Raw genomic sequence first — 27,854 nt, forward strand, 5'->3', positions numbered from 1 at the left:
GTTCTTAAGAAATAGCAACCGCCAATGTTGCTTGATGGACTTTTGAAAAGGGCCTATTACTCATTAGAAAATATAAGTCAGCAGCGGTGTCAGTCATAAAAAACAACAACTGATTCTTTTACTCATACCTTGCACATTTCCGCGAACCAAACATGTTTGTGACTTAAAAAAAAAAAAAAGTGAACGGTGTTCCGAAGTTCAACGTTTTCTTTTCATAAGGTGAAACGTATGTTGGAAACTAAGGTCGGAAACATAAGCCGCGTTTAATTACTGCTAAGACTCATTTGATGACCTTGCGAACGTTGGCAGAATCATCAGGATCAGTCGAGAACTCCGCGAGATAGCACTCATTTGCGGATTTGGTTGTCTTTAGATTTACTGGAAAACGAAAAGTAGCGCCATTTTTCTTCTCATTGTCTGCTTGTTTTACGTCTGTAATTTGCCTGTCTTCATCACGTGACGCTCATTTACGTGCCACTTGAATCGGGTCGTTTACAGTATAGGTGTTGTCAGACGCCTCAGGCGGCAATGTTTTGCTCTGGTGCAAGATGGCTTAACAGGCAGGAGACCAAACGATCTTATTAGGCAGGTCAGCAAAAGAGAAAAGTCAGTGATTCCTTAAAATAAAAGAAACTATTTAAGTTCTAGCTACGTTTTATGGTAACATGCGTGAAGAAGGAGCATAGCCTTCCTAACATTCGTCCTATAGAAGCCCCGTGTAGGCAATTGGCCGCGCACATTCTATCGGCGTCCTAGGTGCACTGACCATGTAGCAGCCTGCTAGGGACATCGTATGGGAAGGTAACTTAGGATGACTGTAGATCCTACACAAATGAAGGCAAGTTGTAGGTATATAGATAACCGTAGTATGGACAATCTATTACAAGAGTAATTGATTGTCCGCGACCAATTTCTTGCGGTGGTTAACTGGTGCAACGCTGCTCTACGCAGCAACATGAGTGGCGCTACTGAACTGGGTCTTAACCGCAGCGTACTTAGTTGCTCCAGCTATCTCCTTTCATGACAGTCTGTCAAAAAAAAAAAAAGTTACAGGCTCGCGATTGTGATCATAATGCCAGGAAGCACAACGAAAATTCAACTTACCATCTGTGTTGTGTTTTCTTTTTTTTTTCCGGACCGCGTGGGCGGTGCACAGTACCTGAACCCGCTGGTGATGCTCATCAACGACTCGTACGTGCACACGCTGCCCATCCTGCAGTCGCTCACCTTCAACACGCTGTTCGCGGTCTCCGAGAAGTCGGCGGACGCGCTGAGCCGTCGCCGCGTGCAGCTGTCGTCCTACCCGTGGCCCCAGAGGGGAGTCGATACGGTTTTCGACCCGCAACTCTACACCTGGACGATGATGATGAGTGTGGTGATCGCCTACATGCCGTCCCTCATCACCGTCGAAGTGGTCGAGGACAGGCAGGCCAGTCTCTTCGAGTTTCTGCCTTTCTCTTCGGAAAACTACACTCTTAGCCCTTTGGTGTATGGTTGTGTCAAAATGTTACCACCAAAACAATGTGGTCTAGGAGTGCAACGGACTGTGGTATCAATCTGAAACCAGCGCACTTTGCAGATTGATAACGCCCTCTCTTGGACGAAAATCAGAATAATTAAGTTTTTGCCCCAATGATACACTCTAGTTCGCTGGAAGTAGGCTTTTGAGCATGCGCTTTCAACATGTTATGATAAGCGCTTTGCCGTTATAAAACATGTTTCCTAAATAAAAAAGAAAAATGTATGTGCACATTTGTCTAAAAGCTCCGAAGAGGAAGTGAAGCACTTTTATTTATGGCCATCTTCATTCATAAGCTGTCGATTGGCGAAAAATTGGGGTGGCGCATTATTGAAACCACTGTATCGCGCCTATAAATTTCAAAATTCGGAATAATTTTAAAAAGTACCTATAAACACGTAAAATCGGGTGACTCACCTGTATGTCTTGCCCATAAGGTAAACCTAGTTTTTTGTACCAAAACTGTGTGGCTGTCATAGCTTTGATAGTTGTGCCTATATGATGAAAATGCAATCAAAGTCTTCTTTTGCTACATAAAACCTCTGACATCGTAGTTGAAAAAATACCCCGAGACAAGGAGGCTGGGCAATCAAGCAGTAATGAGAAAAATATACAGAAGCAGGTGGTGCGGAACTTTCAATATCGGAGAGCTCAGAAAACTTCGACGAAAATTTCGCTCCGCACGATCGACAGCAGTCCGCTCTGTTTTAAATCTTTAAATATACTTGTGCTGTCAGATCACGTTATTATATGACATTTGTAAATTATTTCGCTACAAAAAAGTAAGTTTTTAAATGTAAATTTTTTGCAACTAGCCTTTATCCGGTGCGGTACAGTGGTTTCGCAATTGTACCACCATATTTAAACATAAAAAGGTCATCAATTGACTGAAAAATGTTTAAAGTTTATTTTCGCGATTTAAAAAGAGTTACGCGCAAAGTTGTAAGTTGAAATGTTATTATAAAATGCACCGTGCATCAAAGGGTTAATACCGTTCCACCTAGATCCGGTTATATCTGGAACTGTTTTGCGAAACAAGTTTCGATGAACTAGAAGAAAATGTGGGCCTCATATTTCCTAGTTTACGTATACAGAACAGAGTTTCAGATAATTATTTATACAAAGGAATAAATGTAAGAACGCACTTTCTGGACTTTTTAAATGGAGAAAATTGGCGAGTAAGTACAGCCGGGTAAGTTGAATGGCATTTAAGTGGAACGACAACCCGAGGAGGACCTACGTGTTTGAGATAAAGAAAAAAAAAATGAAGCGAAGGGCACTGCTGTTCATCTTACAATCTCCACTTCACATAAACATTTTACTTGTCCCAGAAAAGATATGCGGACTTTTAATTTAACTGGAGCCTCTGGGGAACAAGGTTAAGATTGTATAGAGTGGTTTCACAAATGCTCTTTCACTTCCGCTAAGCCGCCTTCCGTTATGTTGACGAACGGAGTCCGCCCCTTTCTCGAGTGTTTTTTTGCATAGTCATTGGCGTCGCTTTTGCTCTCGTTAAAATTCACGAGCATGGGGAGTCGCTCCCTGAACGATAGAACTCAGTAGGCCCGGATGGGAACGTATTTGGCCCGCATAAATCCACACTTCGATTTTTTTAAATGCCCATTTCATATGTCGCCTCGGCAGCATCTACTGGAACTCTTTGGTCGCCGATGGATTGACATAGATACTGGTATCTACTAAACTCGAGTACTAGCCGACGCTGTTTCATGTCCCCTACTGCTCTAGCAGGCGCCGTCGATCATGACAAAACAGAACTCGAGCAAGGTGTGAAACACTGCCTCAACGCATACTGAAACATAGGACGGAGGTTCATCAATATGTCGTCCGACGTGATTCTGATTCGAATGTACTTCACGTGAAACCTCCCTATAGTGCCTGGAGCGCGACTCCGCCTGGTCTGTTTAAAGCTTTCTCGTTTGTGGTCCCTCAGTTTCTTCCCGACGATGTCTCACTTGTGTCATGTTATGACCTGCCGCGATCCTGGTGGAGGCACAGCAGAGATTCTGTTTGTGGCAGACGCCTGTTCTGCTGCAGAATTGTCACATCTTGACAGTCCACGTGTACTTCAGTAACCAGGAGTTGTGATGCCGCGAGGACAGCGACACTTGCGTTCGCTCATAGTTTTTACCGAAAGGTCTGCGACTAACCGCCACGATTGCTGCATCTGACAACATAACACGTCCGCCCTCCAATGATATCGTGTGTTGCCATTACACGACAACCTTCAAGATGCATTGTAGCAACCGTGTCTGAGATCTTTAAAGAACAAAAGGTCAGCCTGCTCACTTTTTTAGAGCTCGGCTCCATGACATCATTTTACCGCAGCAGAAGGAGGGTACTCACTTGCTCGCCGTGTATGTCTTATCGATCGATACCTTTAGGGAACCTGATTTGGCACAACACACAACAGGAGCAGAGTCAGAATAATTTGCCAAGTTCATTGGTTCAGTTAATATATAACGTCCCAGGGGCTAACAACAATTTTTCTTTTTACTCTGACATAAAAAGGAAGTTTAACTGCTTATCGTACCTCATCGCAAATTTGTGTCTTTAATTTGTAAGCTTTGTGGAGGTTTTAACCGCTCCTTTGTTGTGAATTACAGTGCCTAAAATTCAAAACTCGACTTCGTACATTTATTTATTGTGACGTAGAATGCTGCGAATAGCACTGGCTTCTAAGAGAAGATTCATCTGGGACTAGGTAGGTGGAGAAACTTGAAGCAACCAAATTAGAAAAAACAGGTAAAGGATGACATTCTTTCTTCTACTTTGGTTGGTTCAAGTTTCTTTATCTAGTCTCAGCTGTTTTAAGGAAATTATCTATCTACGCCAACTCTCCTGCGCCTTTACTCTTTTATAATCGATACATGACACCGACGGAGCTTGGATCGGAATCGGTAGCTCAAAAACCGGCCGGAATATTCACGAAACCGCCTCAAAAAACAGCATCTGGCCGTAAACGTTACAATGGTCTACGTGAAATAGTTTGTCGGTTCTCTTCGATCTCTTAGAACAAGGTGAAGAACCAGTTGCGCGTGTCCGGGCTGCTCTTCTCGGGCTACTGGTTCACGGTTCTGCTGAGTCACGCCATCCTCTACCTGCTGTCCATGATACTCACGGTGGTGGCCCTGGTGGTCATGGGCGTGCGCTTCCTCACCGAGCCCGTGGCCGTCCTGGCCATCGTAATCCTGTTCCTGCTCTACGTGCCGGCGTCTCTGCTCGTCTGCTACGTCCTCACCCACCTCTTCAACAAGCACGAGACCGCCGAGGGAGTGCTGCCCTTCCTCAGCTTGCTGGTATGGGGACCCAGGGCCCTGGCAATCTGTCGGTCTTGGTGACTTCGAGCATTGCGGACGGAAACGAACATGTGGCCTCGGAAAGCGCGCATCACCAAACGATGACCCTCTTGGGGAGGAGATCGAACAGTCACGCCTCTAGCAGCATGCCTCAGCCGTGTGGGCAACAAACCGAATTTTCTTTTTGTTGTACACTCTAAGAAAAAAGCGTGCCAACTAGCACCTTTTAGGGTTCTTTCGCTTGTCCAATGGGCGGCACCCTTAAAGGTGCAGAAAAGAACCCACAAAAGGGGTTCTTTCTAATGAACCCTATTTCGGGGTTCTTTTCGGATCGTTTATTGGTTCTTCTTAATGAACCCTATTTTTGGTTCTTTTCAGAACGCTTCTGGGTTCTATTTAACGAACCCTATTTAGGGGTTCTTCTAGGATCTTTTTTTGGTTCTTCCTAATCAACCCTATTTCGGGTTCTTTCCCGAACCCTTTTTGGTGCTCTTGATGAACCCCATTTCGGGTTCTTTCTAGAACCGTTTCTGGTGCTCTTAATGAACCCTATTTCAGGTTCTTTCCAGAACCGTTTCTGGTGCTCTAAATAAACCCTATTTCAGGGTTCTTTTCGTATCCTTTATTGGTTCTTCTTATTGAACCCCATTTGGGTTCTTTCCAGAACCCTTTTTCGTGCTCTTAATGAACCTTATTTCGAGGTTCTTTACGGTTCCTTCTTTGGTTTTTCTTTATGAACCCTATTTCATGTTTTATTTGGAACCCTCCTTGGTTCTTTTAATAAATCCCGAGTTCTTTAGATTATGTTGGCGTTATTTTAGTAAACCATATTTTGTACTTCTAACCCTCTTTTATGACAAATGAGTTTTTTTTACATTCCTAGTTAGTTTTTAGTAAATCGTATTTCGTATTTCTTGCTTTACAAGGTGCATTTTTTTTCTACCAACCAAAGCGTCTTTAGATTGTTCATTAATCGCTAGCACTGGGCCTTTTCGACAGGTTGACAAACATCAGTCTGGCCAGAGTCAACACACTTCATTCCTGTACGTAATTAACTAGGTGACAGACAGAACAGTAAACATCATGTCCAATCATATACTTTATTGGAGTAGCAAAAATTGATTCTTCTGTTCGCAGTAAAAAAGCTAACAAAATTCGAAACAGTTTCAAGACGAGACGGGTATCACTGCCAGCAATGTGCACACAGCTTCTACTGTCGTTCTGATGTCGCTCACTGTCAGGACACCGTCCAAAAAGTTGTCAAATTCATTTTCCTGGAGATGGATGAGTGGCATCAGTGTCCGGACTTCCTACAACAAGAAAGCAAGAATATGAACACATGTATTTTCCTCTGTATTATTATGCTGCGAGTTGCTCATTCGCCGCGCTTTCAGATCAATTATAATTGTATAGGTTTCACTAATCATTTTATTTCTCGTTTAGCCTTACGCTCTAAAACATACCCGCAGATATCATTTCCTTCAAAACATTTAGTGGGTCAATCAGTGCGATCTAGAGAGCGCGACCAGCGGATGACGAAGCGTCCTCTTCGAAGCCCCCTTCGCTACAACAATGTGTAAAAGCGAAAAATGGTACGCAGCATCAAGCGTTCCCTTTCCATCCAAGAAGTAGTAAAGGAAGAAGATCGGAAGTCAATGAATTACAATATATGTGCAGTACACACGTAAAACAATGCCCAACGTGCCACCGAATTTTCTCTGCTTTTAAAAATGCCCGTGCGTCCACTCGAGGGGTCGATCAATGCAATCTACGAAGAAAACTCGGCCAATGGAGAAGCTGAAAATATGTTTGACTTAAAAATGAAGTCTGTAACGTGACACTGAGCATGAAGTCAGTACGTGAACCGCCATGCTCAGTGACATCTCTCGCTTCATTCATATGTCTAAACATGCTTTGGCCTTTTTATTCGCCGAGCTCTCTTCGTGGATTGGTGTGATTGGCTTCTCGAGTGTTCTGCGGGAAGTAGATGCACAGGAATTTTAAGCATGTTTCTAGAAACGTTGGTTCTACCCATATTTAATCCTTCTTGCCCTACAGTCAGTAACAGGTTAAGAAAAAATCTACGAGCTGGAGAGGAGGAAGCGGACAGAAGCTTGTAGGGGAGAGGAGAAACCTTCTCTCCATTTCAAGCGTCCATCGGCTTTCTTCTTTTAGATTTTTCTTAACCTGTCATTGACTTTAGTCGCTTATATTTCCTCTATATTATTTTTAGAAAATAAAGCAAGGATATGTTTTATATTACTAGCTCGTATATTGAAGATATAACCCTGACAAGTTTGCATTACCATCTGTGACAATGCACTATACTCGGGGGTGACTTGGGCAACTTTTTTGGCAATGTGTAGTCGAAGTTAAAAACGCCCGCGCATCTTAAGCAATCAAGGCTATGCACACGCACTCTTCACTTCAGAAACGCCACAGAAGTTGTTTCTGAGTATAAGTTAACCCTGTCTTAAACGAATGGCCCCGATAAGCGGTCATCAGTTCGTAATGATGTAGTAAGTTAACCCAGCATATTTATGGTGGACGAAGGTAAACCTCTGCGTCGTCGCAGTCTGAAACTTGTGCTAGATTACAAAAACACCAACTAAAGTATACCTTCAAGCAGCTCTTCGAGGTTCAGAGTGACGTTCTTTTCCTTTGAGGAGCACCTGTGTAGAAGCTGTAAATGCCTCAATCTTGGCTCCCATGTCCTCCGGATGTCTTTGCCGAACGGCAGTTTAACGTCTTGTAGTAACTGAAAAATAAACAACGAATGGACAGTGTTGCTGGTTTACAAAAGTACATTTATGCGCTATGAATTTGTACACAATGATTGTTTACACACACACACACACACACACACACACACACACACACACACACACACACACACACACATATATATATATATATATATTAACTAAATGACCACTTACTGTCACTATAGTGGAGTAGGGCTTGGCGTCAATTAAAATAATTTCGATTTACGTTTTCTTTTATATTGACTAGTTAATCAATTTATAGGTCGCGCTGATCTCGAGGAAAGATATTGTGTCCAGAAAAGGCCTAGAACAACCGATTTTTTCTTTGACAAGTTTTTACTACGTCTTATAAGGCTTAGTACATAACAACTTGTCATTGTGCCTCATACAGAAGTAAGGCATGGCTAACATTTAAAATAAAATATATGTACATATTTGTACAATAACAAGTTCAAATATCAACTTGCCGTTGTGCTCATACACAAGAAAAGCATGGAAAACATTTAAAATAAAACATTTGTACGTTATTATTTAAACTTCAGAACCACTCTAGATAATAATCATATAAAACACTTAAGTAGCCATGAGAGACAATTGTGTTATAAACACAAAAAAAGAATTAAATGAATATTCTTTTTACTTTTTTGTTTATAAGACTTTTCGTAACTCTAAATCCAACCAATATGCCTGTTAAACTCACTTGATTCAGAGTAAAACAATAGTTAATTAATCGGAATGTTAACTAATTGATTGCCTAGCCTTATTACGAGGTAAAATTATTTAATTTAGCACGTATCAAAAGCCCTTATCTCATTCACAGGTGATAAAACGGGTAGTAAGAAACTTTTGAAGTCCTGATGATCTGTAAAAATCTCGAAACTTTAAGACTAAATATAAAGAAGATAATATTGAGTTACCATTCCGGTTATCGTCATTGCCGGAAATTCCTCAAGGACTGTGAGGGCTCCAGCATCGCTGAGGATCCATTCTTGGCAAGACTGAAACGTCCGCATCATGCGGTCTTGTATCAAGTCGACGTTCAGTGGCGCTTTAGTTATCTCTTCGTTCATGAGCAAAACATGACGGCGAGCACTCACGGCGTCTTCACATTTGTGAGTATCAACGAATCCCTAAAACAAAAACAATTTGTTACGTTGATGCGCCGTTTACGCATGTAAGCTATTTACATAATAGTTGCAGCACTGAATATAGGACCAAATATAACAGTTATTTTTATCAAACATACATCCACATTTGTGCAAACACAAAATGCACAAAAAGTTCGCGCCTGTCGATTTCCGCACAACACTCCGAGAGCCAATCGTTGCAACCTGCGAAGTCCTCTCAGCGAATGACGACGCGGAACATACGTTTAGACCAAGAAATGCAATCTGCGCTGTTACATTAAGCAAAGCAAGCGGGACGTTTTGCATTCCCTGATGTCGCAGACAGCATCTTTGGGTCTAACCAAATGTTCGGCATCCTCATTAGTTGACCGGTGCCGTAAATTGCAGTGATTGGCTCTCAGAGTGCCAAGTCCCTGGCCGGTCAAAAAACAAAAACGTTTACAGCACCTATTCGCTCACGTTTATTGGGGCCATAAATACGGATACATTAGCTAATTAAAGCCCGGTAACAAACGTTGTTACATTTACGAAGAGATATCATTGCTCATTTCATTCGCGCTGTAAATTCGAAGTTCTGTTCTTGAGATCTTTCTGGCGGAAAGCTTGAACTCAGCATTTTGTCATATTATATATAGTCAGTATTGTAGTAATGAAATCAGTGTTCGCTTCGGAGCAAGTTTTTTTCTTGTGTAGTTCAACATACAAGACTGTAAAATAATGTTTTTTTTTTTTTGCAACGTGCTTGTTTGGACAACTCCAAGTTAAAATAGCATAAAAACAAATTTCAAACGACAAGTAGCTTAATTAATAAGAAGCCGCCCCCTGTCCTACTTATTCTGCCTATGCATCAAACAATTTCCGGCCATTTTGAGCACTACTGTACTTATAGCAATTTTCAAGATAAATTATAAATATTGCCTGATTAGAAGAAGTTTTACCTTGAAATGATGAACAGGCCGATTGCAGTTCGTTTTCAAAAAGCCACCAGCAGACGTCTCCAATCGTCCATGTGCTCACGTCCGCTGACATGTTGCAAGTGATGGCTAAGAGGAAAGGGAGGAAGGTACTTCCTTCTAGAGCTTCAAACCCAAAGGGAGAGGAGGTCAAACATTGTTCCGATCCGCCACTCGTACCAGCGAGTGTGGCACTCCCTCGAGCAACGAAACTAGATCCTACCGAAGAAAGGGTAAAAGCACAGGCGAGCTGGTGAAGAACTTCCATCGTAAACCGGAGACACGGAAAAATAAAAAAAAACGGACAAAACAACAACAACTAGATCCTGTTGGCTCCAGTGACCTTCAGCGACCCATTCCTGTTCACCGCTAAGCTGACAGCGCGGTGGAAGCTACGTGCTTGCCGGACCAATTAGTCGCCTGGTTTTTATCACCTGACACCTTTCTCTGCGGTTGTGATCACATGGTGCAAGGCAGAAGGTTCACTGGTCAAACGAGCATGACGTTCCCAACGAACTGTCAGCCTAGTGGTGAGCAGATTAGCCCCCGAAACGTCGCTTTTGAACAGATTACGGCTTATCTTCTGGGGTGCCGTTGAGCTGCCTGAACCATGGTTCGCTGGCGAAGATAATATGCAGATGTCATCGCTTTTCCGTCCTTGTCTGCCAGGAAACACGGCGATCACGTCACCAAGCATGTCCGTCAGCCGCCGGTAAAATTGTTGGCAGTTCACTCTCTTGCCAAAAATAAACACAAAATAAACAAGAGCGAAATTCTCGATTCGGCGTGACACCTTCCGGCAACGGAAACAATCAACACACTGTGTTGAGCAACGCGTGTTGGCCTATTTGGTGGCTGAGCGACTTTTGTGCCGGCAGTACGACAACGCACCTAGATTCGATGATTCAGTGTCCGGTCAGTGACGTGTTTTTTATAGGAATTTATCAAAATAGAGGGCTTGGAAACAAGATTGAATGATAATCGAGCCTATTTTGGAACTCGAAGGAGAAGTGATAATAAATCAATCAGAGAGAGCGAATTGATGTCGCTGACAAAGAATTTTTCTTCCAATCGGAGCCACCTCCGAACCGTCGATTGCCATTTCTGAACAAATATTCGCTCAGTTAAGCGCCACGTCACGGAAATGCTGGGCGTGAAGGCGGCGCTTATCCCTTTTACACTAGAAATGCGAATCGAAAACATAGAACCAGCCCAAAAACCGGAAAAATGGCCCCGGACAAAATTTTTCGAATAGAAAACTCGGACAAAATGGTTCAAATAAATTTTTTTCGTATTTTTTCTCGCTCCTTATTTTTATTAGCTTTAATTAGTACAATCCCAACATATAAAAAGATAAATAATCGCATAATGCAATACATTTTTTTGTGAAATAAACATTTCATTACACAAAGAAACTAGTTGTAAATATGTGCTACGTTTGGCTTCACTCAAAACGTCTTCTTGTAGCTCTTTTCAACAGAGCTAGAAGAGGGAACTCCTTTAAAGTAAAACATCAAGTTCACAAAATGTAACTGTACGGCATCAATTTAAAGCTTCGAGCGGGAGATCGGAAAGAGTTGTATCAAACAGTAAAATAGATTGTTGGGCTAGTTGGTTGATCGGCATAATGAAACAGAATGCAAAATAAACGGTACAAAGTCGAAGAAAAACACGCACGAGACAGGTGCCTGCCCTGTGTGTGTGTTTCTCCAACATTGTCGCGTCTATATTGAGCTTCTTTTTTTTTATAGTCTCTACAAAAGTTGCATTATAAGAGCATTGAATGTACTTAACAGAACTTCAGAGAAGCACCTTATTAAAAGATGAGTGTCTAAAAATCACTTGGGACCATTCTCTCCGGGATTGCACTTGGGACCATTTTGTCCGGGGCCGTTTCGTCCAGAACCATTTCGTCCGAGGCCATTTGTTCTGCATCCTATCATGCCATATTGCTCGCGAAAACTACGAGAACAGCAACGACCACGTTTCTGTGTTGTTGTTTTTTCCTCATGCCATCCCATTCTCCTAACTCTTGGTGGGCGACCTCAAAGTAGCGAGCGGGGTTCAACGGCGGACGGAGCACTCATTTCTTACACTGCACATAAATTTGAACGCACAGCATATCGAAGTTTAGTTTTGCTTCACTCAAAACGCACTTATAGAATATGCCTATGGGATTATTTCGGGGTATCCTTCTAGACATAACTGCTCCTTGAAATCGAAAAACCACCATTTACAGACTGATTTATTTTTGAAGATAAAGATGACTGCAACACATCACTTGAACCTTCCGCGCAGCAGGATTTTTGATGCCCCTCGCGGATGGGTCCCAACTCTATTTTTGCGGCTCGACGCGTGCCGCGAAACAATCAGAGGCGCGTATTGGGAGACGGGTGGTGTCATGACTCATGACCACAAGCTAGGACAACTGCATTCTATACTAAAACAAAAAAACCAAAAAACGTTCCTCTGTTCTATTTTTTTTTTCATTCACACGCGCAGTTATACGTATATTGTTTAAACACGAAAGCAAGTTAAAAAATAGCTTTTGTTACAAAAAAAACACGACGCCGCTTAATCACCGTATCACTCATTCATCGCAACATGCACTTTTTTGTGTGTGTTGCTCATTCATCGAAGTTTTGCACCTTTGAAAATTTGTATGCATTTTTTGGGGGTTGGGGGAAATAAACTACACAATCGATTTCCGGAGGTACAGATTTCTTCAAATAAACTTTAATTCAATGACCCGTTTGGTTTATACAAATGAGTACCTAAGAGTAGCTTTATACTAACATTTCTTACTAAATAAAACACGGCGAGCAGTTACGCTTGCAAACGAACGCCAGTGTTCAAACCGCTGAAGCAGGTGGCCCGGGAGTCAAAGGCATCGAAGCCTGTTTCATCTGTGGTCCGAGGCGAAGATTATCTCGGTGTGGTAAACAACACAACGCGACTTGGTAAATAACTACGACATTCCACCTCTCTAAGCTTTCAAGGACTTGACAGCTCGCACGGGCAGCTTTGTTTCCACAGAATGGCGCACCCAATTTCTCGCGTGCAAAGCCTTTCGAGCCTGGTCATTGTGTCCCTCTATCCGGTAGAAGACTTAAGTGACCTCCTTTTTCCAAAGATCGCTTTATCTCTTTCCTGGCTGCAACAAGAACCCTTTTCGCTCTCTCCAGGCCGGAAACTAGCTCTGCATTTCTTTTTTTACTTTGCGAGGGGTGCTTTTGGTTGAGAAAGCACGCTTCTAAAGGATCTTCCCCGAAATCGGTTCTTGTTTAGCGAAAAGAACCCTTTTTTGCTCATTTGGCTCCTTTTTTTCTGAGAGTGTAGATCAGAGAAATCGAAGATAACGATTCGAAGGCGTCCGAAGCACTGGTCAAAGCGAAGCGCTCGTGGCCAGACCGTGCTAGGCGATGTTCAATTTCTTTGTTTTCCTGTGTTAGTAAACACCGGGCTGTGTGGACAACAATCTCTATAAAGCGCCCTCTGTAGTTTGATCTCCTGCCTAATACAGATACGGACAGAGGGAGATCGTGAGACAAAAGCGCACGGGGACAGCACTCTGGCGTCCCGCGCGCTCTCCTCCTCTCCCGCTGTTTCTATTCGTACAGCGTAGGGAAATTTCGATAAAGGAAAACAGCGTCCGATGTTAGTGGTGGACTGACTGTTTTCATTCGAGCACAGCCGGTCGCTATGTGTTCGTTTGCACGATGGAGTCGGAGTTGAACGTGTCGTTTGTTGAAACGCCGATTCTGCCGACTGAGGGCTGCAAACGAAAACGTTACCGGAGAATCATTAGAAAAACAGAAATACGCGACGAATCAGTGAAGAGATGCTCAATCCTCGGGCGATTGATGGAGGGAAATCATTTGTGATATGCCGTAACCGATCTGGCGACTCTCGGAAGGGGCGCAAAAGCGGCTTCTGAGATCGTTTTGTTTATGGTGGAAACTCAACTTGAGCACCCTAAGCATTATAGAAAACTCCAAATTGAAATCTCGCATGGTTTGACTGTACCGTATTTACTCGAGTAATAGCCGCACTATTTATGAACAATGCCCTTGCGTCTACTTTCCCGCAGAACACTTATACAGCCAATCATTGTGTTTCGCATAAATAACATAGCGAATAACCAGATCGAGAAGACGATTCTTCAATCAAATGCAATCTCGACAGACAGTATCACCGCGCCAAGACGTTATCTCTGTCATGTAAACCGCTGGAATCATGCTGCCGATCGCGGTGATTGGCAATCCTCGTGCTCCGCGGAAAAGCGAACCCTCAGGTTTTCTTCATAAGCAGTCCGGCTATTACTCGAGTAAATACGGTAGTGCCTTTTTCTGGATTATAGCCAGGCTGTCCCAGGAAAAGGGGCTGGAGCCCCTTTTCTGGGACACATCTCAGAAAAGAAGCGCGTCGCGATGTGGTCGCTTTTTAGCAAAGAAAAAGTTACGGATGATCGTAATTTTAGATGTTTAGGGCGCCTACTCTGCGTAGGTGAAAAACGCAATCCACTTCCGTGCCCTTTTCAAGACCGACCATTGTGAACGTGACTTGGAGCTAGTCAGTGACACGCGGCTTGACGCGGTGTTACATAGTATGATTTTGCAAGAAGGCATTCGGTCGCCTCGAGTCGATTCTAAAGAAAAATTTTTTGTTTTCTCAATAGTTTAGGTTTGTTCGAATATATATTCGGTCGTTGATGACACATCCTGTACTTGCTTTCCCACGTGTCAAGCTCGCACTAAAGTAATTTGCTACTCTGACCGCGGACCGAGTTCGAGTTTAGAGTTGTTTTCTCGTTTCGCACGAGATGAGCACACCCATTGCGGTTCCGTTTCTCTTCTAGTGCTCCATGTTCCCGGCCGTCCCTGTCACCATCCTGGACAGGACGGGTTCGTCTCGGAGCGCCACCGCCCTTCACACCGCACTCTGTTTACTGGTTCCCTTCTACATCCCACACGGAGGCCTTTACTATATAATCAAGGTTGCATTCACGCCTCTCTTCGTTCAGATTCACTACTTGCATATTTGGTGTTTGTCTCGTTTCTGATAAACTAATCAGACTCTACTGAGCCAAAAGAAAGCTAACACCGACAACGGAGTGCGTCGTCTGCTCGCTGTGCCCATCGGAAGATGGTGCCACACGTAAATAGCGTTGCAAGTTCGGTCGTCTGTGAACGCGCTCACCCTTGACCTTAACAAAGTTTTAGTTCTCATCTTTTTTCCGAAAGAAAATTGCGTTTTTAATATTCACGCAGTAAAACTGACCTGCTTAGTGCACATTGAGCGAAAGTTCTAACCTTCTATGTGTAGGCGCTGAATTTTCCGACTTGTTTTGCAGCGGATGGTCTGTTTGGGACACCCTGTAACTGACCGCGAATGCAGAGCGTGGCGTGTCCCTACCATCCTATTATTGCTCCGCAGCAAATGGGATTGCGGCATAAATTGATAAAGCCAAAGAACCAATCAGAAAGCGCGATCATGATGAGCAACGCCCCGCGTTTCTTAAGCCGTCAGTGACTACGGTGTGCCTTTCGTAAATATTCCTATAATTGTTTAAAGTAAAGGCGCGTTCACACTCTTGCAACCGAGTACGACCGAGAAAGACTTCTTGGGACCGGATGCACTGAGCGGAGCTGGTCCTAAGATATCGCAAGAGGCTTAAAAACCGGTTTGGTCTCTCTCGGTCGCACTCGGTTGCAAGAGTGTGAACGGGCCTTAAGCCTTCGGTTAAATGTTAGGAATGTGTCGAGTTTGACTTATCTCACTTCTTGTTGCATGCAACAAGACGTCGGTCATCATCGACACGAAAGCGTCCAACGGATATCCGACGAACCGCTGGATGTACTTCGAGTGGGAGAGCAACATCCTCATCACATACATCGCGGTAGGTGTGCAGTAGTCGTTATCGCATGTGCGTGTAAAGCGCGAAACACATGTACGACGAAACCGTCCGATCCGACGTGCGGACTGCCGGAATGACCTTGGGGGGAGAGGGCTTTCGTAGCATCGGAGAGCGTTGAAAACCCTCGCCTCCGACCGTCGTATTGCGCGGTCGGACGTCGGATCGGACGGTTTCGTCGTACATGTGTTTCGCGCTTTATACCGTCTCGCGCGTATCTGCTGGACACGTCTGAAATATTTCGGAGAGCAAGTCGTCTGCTTCTTGCACGGGGGTTGCAATGACGTCAGAACGATGCCAAGTTCTGATTGGCTTTGATTGGAAGGATGCTGGGTAGACCTCAATGCTGGATGCCTCGAGGTCTACCCGCTATATTTTTGAATCAGCCAATAAGAGCTCGGGGATTTTGACATCATCGCAACCGCAGTGCAAGAAGGAGACGAACTTGCGCTCCGCGTTTGTTTAATGGTTTGTGACAGTCGCCTTGTCTTAGCAATCTGATCCAGCGGCCAGAACGAGGATTGGGGCCCCGTCCTAGACGGCCGCTGCATAAGTCAAAGGGGTCCTGAAGGGGTTCTTAGATTGTGTCGGAAAGTTCTTGTGGAACAGTTTTGCCTCGGCAACTGTAATCCGACAACTATTGACCTGTAAGAAGTATTTCAAACGCAAGAAGAGTAATAACCACGGGCTGTTACCGGCCGGGATGTAAACAGAGGACTTTTTGCTACTAAGGGAATGTCGGTCGTGTGTGCAGCACGTGGAGTTGCGAGCGTACCAAAGTTAAAATCGGGCACACGCAGCACGTGATGCCGCGCTCAGGGAATCAATCGAGTTATTGTGCTTGGAAAAGACCATTAAAAAAGATCGGTTATTTTTTGAAAGCTGGATGCACGAAGTCAAATGCTGGTTATTTCCCACCTCAGTATGACCCTCGGTCCTTTCCATGTTATTCAATATTGCCGGATTGAAATTTATATCACATTAATAGTGAGACGTATCACGGAAGAAGTTGAAACTATTACTAACATTAAAAAAAATAAAACTTTTTGCGAACTGTACAGGTGAAGCCGAAGTTTAACCAAAAAACATTTCCCTAAGTATATGTCTGTTACTGATACGTCTGCTGTCCATCTGAGGTTTCTCGGAGGTCATACTCGAGCATAATGCGACGTGTTTGATCAAATATGCGAGTAGGTTCACCCATTTATAAACGCGAGCCGCATTTTCTTTCCACAAGATTTGCAGAGCTTATGACGTCCGCCTTTCCTAAGAGCATAGCCAATAAGAAGCGCATGCGAATGCATTTTGATTCCTCATTCTTCGTGAAACTTACCCTGTGCTGGCATATGTCTCAAGACAAAAAATATGATTATCTGCAGCTGAGGAGGACATTGATGGCTTTAATTTCAAATGTAATGTGCGATAGTTTTTTTTTAGTCTGATACGTTATTTGCCTGGTTGCTCCGGATTTTGTGAAGCCGTGGGGAAACTAGTGGGGAAATCTAGCGGGGAAACTGAGATCGAAGGGCGTCACGCCCCACGACCTCAGTTACCCCGCTAGATTTAGCGGGAAAACTGACGTTACGTGACCTCAACCCCACTTCAGTTCAACCCCTCCCCTCCACCACCGAAAACAAATTGGCGAGAAAAATGATGTCTTACGACTTCATGTCACGCGACCTATACACAAATTCAGTTTCCCCGCTAAATTTAGCGGAAATATTGACGTCACATGACATGAAATCTCGCCACCTAAACTCAAATTCAGTTTTGCCGCCAGATTTAGCGAGTAAATTGACACCACGTGACCTGCACAGAAATTCAATTTACCCGCTAAATTTGGCGGCAAATTAACGTCACGTGGCCTCAACCCGAATTCACTTTTCCCGCTAAATTTAGTTGGAAACATTAGGTGACATGACTACGTTTCATATGACCTGTACACAAATTGAGTTTACCCACTAGATTTAGCGGGAAAATGGACGTCGTGATGATGATACGTGACCTATACTCAAATTAAGTTTCCCCGCTATATTTAGCGGGAAAATTTACGTCACGTGACCTACACATTATTTTGTTTGCCCGCTAAATTTAGCGGGAAAAATTGACACCTGACAGGCTGCAGCCCGTCATTTCCCACACTCTGTGGACGCAGGCCGTCCAGACGGGGAAAGTCAATTGGACAACTGGAGGCTTAGTTCGAGAAGGAATGCCTGGAGGTTAGTACCGCTAAACGAAGAACGGTTCACGTAGCAACACGATTGCAGGGCGTTTTGCGATCAACTTGTCTTGCTTTTTTTTTTTTTTTTTTTTTTTTGCGCGCGTCTAAATAAAGGCGTTTGTCTAAACTGGAGCCCATGTAGCTCCGTAGCTTTTTTCTTGAGTCGCAAGCACAGGATCCGAGCGGGAAGAGTAATGTTTAATGGCACCATGCGATGTGGGCAAATGCCGCCCGGTCGGTAACGAAGGTCAGCTCTTGGGTTAACGCTTTTCAAGTCATGCAGTAAAGTAGTTGCGGCGTTTGAACTTGGGCCCCAGGGGGTGGGAGTGAAGTGGTTGCCTTCCCTAAATTGCGCTTGTTCACCGCTTCGTGCAGTGTCTGCTACACATCGCGTTGCACTACTTCCTGCTGCGCATCGCCGACATCGCCAAGGCCGGGGGTCGGGTCGCGGACGCCTTCTGGATCACGAGGCGCATCATCGACATCACGCCCAACTCCGACCTCCCCGAGAAGGAGGACGACGATGTGAGAAACGAGCGGCGCCGTGTCGCTGACATGGACGTCAGCCTCATGCCCAAGGTGAGCGGGCATTGGGTAACTTTCACAATCGCGCCCTGTTCTGGTAGATTTTCAAACAAAGCTGCAATGTAGCGGGTGAAAACGACAAAAAACCGAGCTGAAAGACCTGTAATATAGTCACGATGAAAAGGTGCGCTATTTATAGACGAGTCGAGATGGTTGAAATAGAACCGAGTTGTTCCTCCGAGCTTCGTAGGTCTAGTCCTCCTTTTCCTCTTCTTCATCCAACATCCTTCTTGGTCGTTCTTCAACTATGTAATAATTTATATATCGTAAGTATTTCACCCTGATGTATATTTTTATAGAAATACACGTTCCTAGGTGTTGACAGTTCCATCTATGTTGCAGGATTTTTAAAGCTTGAAGGGAAAACACCATCCTTTTAAGACACATGCAATCGGAGTGTCGAATCGCAACTGAACCGAACCAAAAACCGGAATCGAAACATTATTCTTTGGTGAACCAGAACTCAACCGAACCGAAATCTTCGCCGCCATCTTGGAACGGAACCGGAACTAAACCGGAAGAAAGTATACCGCTAACCGATACAAAACGGTTCACGGTAACTATTTTTTAATAATATCACAAGCTAAACATTTGAGAATTAAAAATTGGCAGTTTAATTTTTATGTGTTGATCAAATCGTCATACACTCTAAAAAAAAGTTTGTGCATCTACTTTCACGCACAACACTCGGAGAGCCAATCAGCGCAATTTATTGAGGCAGCTCAGCTAATGACGATGCCGAAACATATGTTTAGATCAAAAAACGCAGTCTGAGTTGGGAGATTAAGCAATGCAAAACGTCACGCTTGCATTGCTTATTGTCACAACTCTGTCTGCGTTTTTTCTTTTTTAGCTCAGAGGGACACCCGAACGTTGACAGCCGCTCTGACGTCTCACAAGAGTGTCGTCAACACGTTCGTCCTCAAACTTCCACGATCTCGGTACTTCGTTTAAACTTCACAGTTTTTGGGTGCAAAACAAGGGCAATGAAGGACCACTGACAACAGGTAACACAAATGTAATTGTCGAATCAATACCCTAAACGGAGGAGGGTCAATAGTCCATAAAGAATAAGAAGTGTTATCTGACAGAGCAACGAAAAAAGAAAAGGAGAAGGGGGTAGTTTCAAGAACAGAAGTGTTGTAGAGGTTCCTCGGCCCCACGTTTACCACGAAGACAGGAGAACGTGGCCTCCAAAACTGCTTAGTTTTCAAAAACATTCTTGCCAGAAAGCGCGTTTTGTGGTGGCAGACGCTCGTCCCGTTCCTCACGATGCTGCACTAAGCAATAATAATTTGTGTATCTCAAATACATGACGTGCACTGACCTTACATTAGCTGCTACTGCGGCGGCCTTGCTGCTGAACGCATGCCTTCTCCAGCGTGCATTTTGCATTACCAGGTTTTATTCCTCCGCAAGAACAAATCGCAATGACCACCAGTATAGAGTGCGATGACGTCACGTGCAAAACATGTAAACAGTTAAGTTTCCTGGTGAAATGCGATGTTCCCAACTCAAGCAAAAGTAGATATCCAAGTTGTAACGATGTGTAGTATGCATATATAAAACAGTCTCGCAATGATATGCGGCAGCCTAACAAAATGTTAGAGCGCATGACTGATAAAGGACAGAGTTGCAAAGGGAATGGCCAAAGCAAGTGCACGCAAAAGCAAATATAACATTATCCTCCGCAGACAGTATTTCGCAAAGTTTCGAGCTTATGGAAAATGCACTTTTAGAAAAAAAGGTCACTATAGTCCTCCCCAAAAGAGAGGAACGCTCTTGATACATACATGTTCCTTCAGAAAAGGAGACTTTCGTCCTGAAAGCAGGGGAGCAAAGTTCCTCCGTCGCCTGCTTCTCACTATGGCGGCCCCGAATTGAGCAAATCGAGCTCAGTAAGGCTTAACGAGGACGCTACGTCTATTGTACGCGGCGAGAGCAGCAGCAAATAAAAGCGTAACACGAGCTTTCCGCAAACTGTGTTTATTTCCGAAGTCGGTTTCCCCCCTCAGGTAAAGAAACTTGCGTTTCGAAAGCAGTCATTCAGTCTTCTCATCGTCGGCACTGCGATGTTAAACTGAGACAACCGGTACCCTGTTACTTCGCGCACCTTACGTCTTACCTTTGCTATTCCTCGAGCTACAATTCGTTCGTTAGCGCGAACGAATTGATAGCACACAAAACCCAAGCATCGAGGAGAACGGTGGAGGTGTAATTCTATGGTCCGCTCGCGCTGGTCTTTCTCTTATAAAAGAGTCGAAGTAAATAATCATAATAAGGCTCTGACGAACGAGCGTGCAAGGCAAACTTTGTTTTAGACTTTTTGCTTTAGAACAATTACTACTGCAGACGCTAGCACGTGCAACGTGTGTAACTACCCGGTCGATTGAGTCAAGGCAATCCATTTTCCACAGACGATGCATGCCGACAATTATCGCGTTCATTTAGGCTTAGCAATGTCCAGAATCGAAAGACTATCTAAAAAATGCGGCGAGGTCATTCCTTATGCTTTGTGATTTAAGTGAAATAAGGCAAAGCGAAAGCCTCATGCACTTTTCGTTGCTGACTAACGCGCCCGATATTGCAGCTACAACGACATATTAGTTCTAAAGCGAGCGGCGCTCACTCACCGGGGTACCGCCATGTTTCCCCGCATCCCTACCGAACCAGTCAAGTGATTTCGCAATATCTCTCCTGGGTACTGCGGCTAACTTTAGCCGCGGTTAGCGCTTCGAGCAAACGGGCCCAGGAGGTTGACTAACCACAGAGCTCCTGACGTCTTCTGCCCAATCAAAGCTCTACCATGTTGGCACTTACATGCCTGGGTGAATCGGTTGGAAGTGAAATACGTTCTTCTTACCAGCAGGTGTACAAAAAAAGATTCTTTTATTTTTGAGGCGTACCGACGAGTGTTAAATCATATATTCATGTTTCAGGTCAGCAATACAGATTTAATAAAGATTTTTACAATGATATGGGTTTTCAATGAATGTTTTGGGGCGTTATCGTTCGACTCGCGTGATAGGATACGTGCGATGTATCCTATCACGAGGAAAAAACTATCTGGCGTTACTTTTTTTTTTTTTGTCTTTTTGTATAGGTGCTTCTCTTGGAAGATTGGCATTTCCAAAGTAAAGTGAACTTATTTATCCATTGGTTACATTGAATTACGATGTCCGGCGGGCCTTAATCTGGCGTGCCGAGTACGGGAGAGGTTGTTCCTCAGTGGCTATCGCTGGAAGAGTCTGCGAACGCTTATGAACGATGAACGCAGCCTCCCGTGGTGTACGTGCACGAGCTGCGCAAGGTGTACGAAGGAGGGAGCCAGTGCCGGCCCCGGCACAGCGTGAAAGTCGCCATCCACAACCTGTCCCTGGCTATCGACACGGGAGACATCTTCGGCCTGCTGGGGCCCAACGGGGCCGGCAAGACGACCACCATGAAGGTCATCGTCGGGGAGGAGAGCCCTTCCTGCGGGAGGGTGAGACGGTGCATGTTGACCCTGTACTACTTACTCTTACGACACTGATGTCCGTTGTAATACACTGCTGATACTGCAAGCCGAAAGATTACGTACCTACTGGACTTCCGTAAATGGCGAGGACAAGCACTTCCATTCGCAACTTACGATGTTTCTACGGTGTGACAATATCGCTGTCTAGTTTCTTGGTTTTCTGACTTACACAAATAATGTATGTTCTACAATCACTCGTATAAAGTCAAAGCAGAATTACTAACACGTCATTAACCTAACAGCGTACAGCTGTCCAACGTCGGTCACCCAGATGACACCAGCATTTTTATAGGGTTCAGCGCGCCCTCTATAGATCGTGAAAGTTGCGAATACCTTTTAGTTCTATCCTTGTTATTTTATATACAGGTACACCCTAAAATTGCATGCCGTGTAGTTTCTAAATTTAGGCGTTTTTATTACAATTTGCGGAAATTAAAAATGAGCTCCAAAGCTTGCGGTCATCGAAGGCTTATGTTCAAGTGGATCAGTGGCTTCCGATGGCGTACAGCAAATTTCCAGCTGAAGTGCTTGATCAATTGGATAAGTTAATAACAGATGTGCATCAGAAACAGCCGTGATCGGACGTGCTTGCGGTCTTTAGAGGCGGACTGGTTAAGGCGAGCGTGTTGCGATCATGAATACTTAATTTAGAAAGAATAAAACACGGACGACTTTCACAGACAACCACACTCTTTCATTTAGCCAACTCGAAGGAGGCCAAGCCGCCCTTCGATAACAAACACCACACCCACTTCAGTGAATGTGCGACTGAGAAGGTGTTCTCGATGCTCCTCAAGTACGGAGCTGAATGCATTGGCCAAACTGGTTGTTGCATAAAAGATCGTCTATGAGCGCATCAAAACGAGGCAACATCAAAAGCCGACCATCGTACAGATTTCATCGCTGCTCATGCGAAGAACCAAACCTTGACTGTACCAAGGTCCTGGGAACAAACACATCCTCAGTGATTCGGATGGGAAATCATTGAAACATTCGTCATCGAAAAAGCAAAACAGAACGTCTCATATGCATCGTTAGCCCTGAAAAGACGTGCTAGAGAATTTTTTAGGCCAGAGCCAGAAAAATCATAAACATGGCCACTCACGATACGGTGACTGAATCCTTATTAGCGCTCCCGTTCGTAACCTCCTTTCATTCAGCCGTCGCCCGTTCTGGTCAACGCGCAAATTTTTAACGTCCGGAAATAAACATTCGTCATTGTTAAATGATAGTGTGGTTGTCTGTGAAAGTACTCCGTGTTTTTATAATTACATATTAAGTATTTAGAGGTAATATTGACCCTTATTGTGAAGTCACTTAGTTTTAATAATAACCTTTGAATCAGTAAACAGTTCCCGTTAAAACAAACTCTCCCTCTTTTCAAAGCGAGCAGAGGGCCAATCACTGCAATCTACAGAGGATAAAAAGAATGACAGGCACTAAAAAAAAAGTGCCACAAAAAACGCGAACTGTGCAGGTCTAATGGGCATGACTTTCACTTCGTCGTGCCAATCATATCTTTAATGCATACTGTATTACAGCGATAGTTACTCTCGGGTCTTCAAACCACTCGAAATGACGTCCGTTGTCGTTGTAGCTCAAACACAGGGTGTCACAAAAAAAAAAAAAATACACTGTCTTTTTTACCGCAAAAATGAACTAGGCATCGCCGAACGCGCATTCTCCGCCCAAAGGTAGAGCTGGAGGTCACAACCAGATGCAAAAGTTTCAGCCCGATCCGATAACTTAATCAAAAGTTATAAGTCATTTTCTGAAAATTTCAATGAGAAAATGGAGCCCATTTTTGCTCGTTTTCGGTTTCTGGTGCCATAGAGCCCCATGTGTTTGAAAACTCATTTGGCCGCCATTTTCCCATTAAAATTTTCAGAAAATCACATAACTTTTGACTGAGTTATCGGATCAGGCTGAAACTTTGGCATCTGATTGTAACCTCTAGCTCTACCTTTGGGCGGAGAATGAGCGTTCGGCGATGCCTAGTTTATTTTTGCGGTAAAGAAGACCGTGTAAATTTCCTTTTGTGACACCTTGTAGTTGCCATAGTAGGGCGTAGGGTGTCCGTCGTCTATATCGCCAAATGCTCAAAAAAAATGGCCCGCCGCGGTGTTTTCAGGATTGGATCCTGGGTCCGTCGCACGTGAAGCGGGCGCGTTACCACGGAGCTACGCCACAGCTGGGACCATGAAATGACCTTTCTACTTTTGCCCAGATAACTTTTACATTAAACCTTCAATGTTCACTGAATGCCGAACAGGCATCCGTTTTCGTCTCGGTTCATTAACTTCTACGCAAAAAACTTAATGAAATATCGACTTTTTCTTTCTCTCCAACTGACCGCAAAACAAGCTGCGGCGTAATTTTGACGGTTGTGACGGTACTCTGGCACAGGAACCGGAAGTTGTTTCGGCAGTTGGCAGTGGCGGATCCAAGGGGGGGGGGGGGGGGCGGTGGGAGCGATCGCCCCCTTCCCCAAACGCCTCGCCAGGCAACCCCCCCCCCCCCCCCCCCCCTTCTCCGGGGTTCTTCGTCAGCTCGAAGAAAAAACGTAGGCAATCGACGCGAGAAACAAAAGATTAAAACAGCGGTGGGTGGGCTTACCTGCTGGGCGCTTCCAAAGTGGGGTTTATCTCCGTCAAGGTCACGGTACGTCTTCCCGACAGGGACGGCGCTAGGAGTTTCGAAGCGGAGAGACAGTGGGGAGGCGCACCAAATATCAGGGTCCTCGACTGCAGGCACACTTCCAAACAAGGCCAGCACGTCGAGCACGGGGGGAAAATACCTTTCCCTCTCTCTCTCTTTGTCTCCCTCTCTCTCTCTTTAGGGGTTGTCTGCGAAAAATTTGTGCCCTGAAAGCTCCCAAAGGCAGACGCCAAGCAGCCTTCCTCAAGGGTAGCGGATTATCCTTCCTCTCCAGGGGCCGCCTTTTCATCCCTTTTCGTTTGATGGTTTCTTCGTGGTTCTGGGCTTGTCTTTTGGCATGTCTTTTTTGGCTTGCTTTGAGATGCTGTCGCCCACGGGCTCACTAAAGGTATCTTATTGGCACTGTGTGCTCATTTCTAAGGGAAGTGCGGAGGGGACGTACCAGGAGGAGACGTTCCAGGAAGGGGGGGGGCGGGGGGGATGCAGCTTGTACAACCAGGTGACCAATCGCTTTTCTTCTCAACTGAGAGAGGAAGCAAATGCTCTGGGTACAGTGTAGTCTGGGTCTGGGCTTCTCCTGAAGACGCTCCAGACTTCTTCACGACCTTGCTTAATCCTCGCCTCCATCCCTCACTGAGGATCAGTGCCGCAGCGCGGAATACAGAAAGAAACCGACGAGTGCCAGAAGGGGGAGATGTTTCCTGTAATGGGCTTCATAATGCCTGCGGTACGACTTCTCGTGGCGGGAAGCTAATAAAAGAAAGATAAACGGTACGAGCACTCTAAAGGCTGGAGGCTGCTTACACGGAGTCCTCAAGCCGACGCCGTACGCATTTATTTGTATACAATGCCGCTTCAACTTAGGGTGGCGGGACATATTTTAGGAAAGGCGCCCGCTACCCCTTGTCTCCCCTTGGCGCCGTCTTTTCCAGTTAAACGCGGCTCCTGTGGATTGACGGCAGAGCTTTCGCGCGGCTTTGCAGGAGCGAATATCTGTGTGTCGAACGGACTTGGGGAAAACGAGCCATTTCAAACATGCGAGTATACATAAATTAAATAGACAGTGCCTGTGCCAGTTCGAGTGAACACCGACTCCCAAACATCCATGCTGCAGTCGTGATCGGCCTTTAGCCCAGTTGAGATTCGCCGACCTTACAACCGCTCTGCCCTATCATATCTCTGCACCTGTCCTCTCGACATTGACGAATGAGCTAACTACCCAGAAACAAGTAAGTGTTCCTTTGATACAGAAAATATCCAGACGAAGTGCAATTGAATATAATTTGGAAGGATTCATTGCTGGTTTAAGGTCTTGTCTAAGTTCAAAAGTTATAGTTGCCGAACTGCAACATGCTTTCAAAAATATTCAACAATTATATGCTTTCGTTCTCTCAAGTTGCATCCAGAACACGTGAAAACACGAGTTTGGGTTGGCAATGCAGCATGTGCTGCGCTTTGGACATCCCAAATATACGACGAACATCCAACGAACTTGCAGGGCGGGTGGTTCTCATTTGAACCCGTTCGCATTTCTACCTTCTCGTTTTTACCTTCTCATTTCAACCCAGCGCAAAACAACTTTCGCGTTTCTCCCTTTCTCATTTAAACCGTTCTCAAAACAAACTTTCGGGTTTTGACCCTTCTCAAAACGACTTTTCTCATTTTAACCTTTCTCATTTCCAATTTTCTCAAAACATACTTTCTGGTTTTGACCATTGTTAGAAGGACTTTTCTCATTTTAACCTCTCTCATTTCGAACCCAAATTAATCCAACATCATGATCTCGCAATCTTTCTGCGGTATTTATGGCGAATTCGGGTAATTAATTGCCTTCGAGCCCTTGCCTGTGGCACCGGCGACCAAAAACGCGCCAGCGGCGTATCACGTCTCCACTCGAATGCAAAGCACAATGAACTGGCGTTTTTATTTGACTCGGTGGCGAGTGAGCTCTGTTAACTTCTTCGATCATTCTATGGTACCATGAGCACGCTGCATACGCCAACAACATAAATTACGACTGTGTGTAAACAGAAGCGGCTTCACAAAACTTTTCAAAATATTGGCATTACCACAGTCCGTACAGCTGACAGAATATTAAAATGTAAAATCAATGAAAGGGCAGATGTATAAATCAGTGTAGTGCTGCCCGCACGCGCGTCAAATTTCAATAAACTTCGTTTGGATTTTTGATTAACTGTTGCCACGCAGGCTTGCCAGCGTCGCTTTCCATATTCTGTTTACTGTTAGTAGAGAATTTTTGTAGATCGTTCCCATGACTCCGATAACGATACCCGACACTCCGCCACCGCCTCCCTTGCGCAGGCATAGTATCGTTATCGGGGCTATCGGGGGTATCGGAACGATCTACTAAAACTTTCTATAACCTTTTTATAATCCTCAGTCTTCTCATTGCACCCACCCTCCTTGAAATTGTAATGCGTGTTCAAGTTTCAAACTGCACCACTATGCATACTTTTTTTTCTTCAGCGGTGTAATACCTTGTTATTACAGAGTTGTAAAATAAAGTGATGTATGATGCAGCCCGTGTCTCAGAGCAAACATACCTTGCTCAGGCTGGATAAATTTTTGCAAAAATGTTGACTATCTTTGAAACATAAATTATCTTTCTCTTCGTTGTTTTTGCTATCTTGTCTCGGAGCACAAAAGGGTGCCTCTCTCGATGGCTTCGTTTGCCACTCGAACTCGCTATTTGCCGCCTCAGCGAACATTGTTTCGTTTGGTTCCCCATCCCGATTCGGATGTGACGATACCGGATACAGTCTGGCAGACAAGCTGCCCGATTTCTTGGAGCTCGGGAAACCTTCTGCTTGTAAATTGCCGGTACACGCCTGAGAAGCGCAACCCGAAAAGCTTGCACTCGCCACCCTTTGACCACGCGAATGCCCTTGCCGAAGATGTGGGAAAACTTTTTTTCAGGGAAAATGACCATCCGAATTGGCCATTACAAGCAACAACACACGACTAGCACAATGATCCATCCGCTCCAAACGACGACATCTTAATGACATACAGCGACAGAAGAGAAATGAAGCACTGAATCTGCGCTAGCACTTTTGAAACCACGTCACCATGTGACCGCGTAGCTACGTCAACAAACTCGGGGTGGCGCGCAGGCATAGGGAAAATTGTTTCATGTGCTATGCAAGAGATGGTGCCGCTTCGCTTCATCTTCAACCTTCATCCTCAACTGTTTTTCCTTTTTTCTATACCTCACTACGGTGTTCAAATGACAACGGGTTCAAATGAGAAAGGGTCGA

At 44.6% G+C, this 27,854-nt stretch overlaps 1 protein-coding gene across 1 annotated transcript in view; it reads left to right on the top strand.

The window, feature by feature from the left end:
- LOC120836315 (cholesterol transporter ABCA5) overlaps positions 1-24,251 on the top strand; it is a 55,989-nt gene extending 31,738 nt beyond the window's left edge. Inside the window, exons 17-23 of the mRNA XM_042287794.1 lie at positions 1,157-1,429; positions 4,552-4,836; positions 14,540-14,677; positions 15,482-15,580; positions 18,192-18,395; positions 21,679-21,885; positions 24,050-24,251. Of these exons, the coding sequence (XP_042143728.1) occupies positions 1,157-1,429; positions 4,552-4,836; positions 14,540-14,677; positions 15,482-15,580; positions 18,192-18,395; positions 21,679-21,885; positions 24,050-24,121 (1,278 nt within the window). The 3' untranslated portion in view covers positions 24,122-24,251. The remainder of the gene's footprint in view (positions 1-1,156; positions 1,430-4,551; positions 4,837-14,539; positions 14,678-15,481; positions 15,581-18,191; positions 18,396-21,678; positions 21,886-24,049) is intronic.
- Positions 24,252-27,854: the final 3,603 nt, after the last annotated feature.

Source organism: Ixodes scapularis, unplaced genomic scaffold (genome assembly GCF_016920785.2).
Source record: "Ixodes scapularis isolate PalLabHiFi unplaced genomic scaffold, ASM1692078v2 ptg000320l_1___fragment_2___debris__unscaffolded, whole genome shotgun sequence".
Classification (NCBI taxonomy): Eukaryota; Metazoa; Arthropoda; class Arachnida; order Ixodida; family Ixodidae; genus Ixodes; species Ixodes scapularis.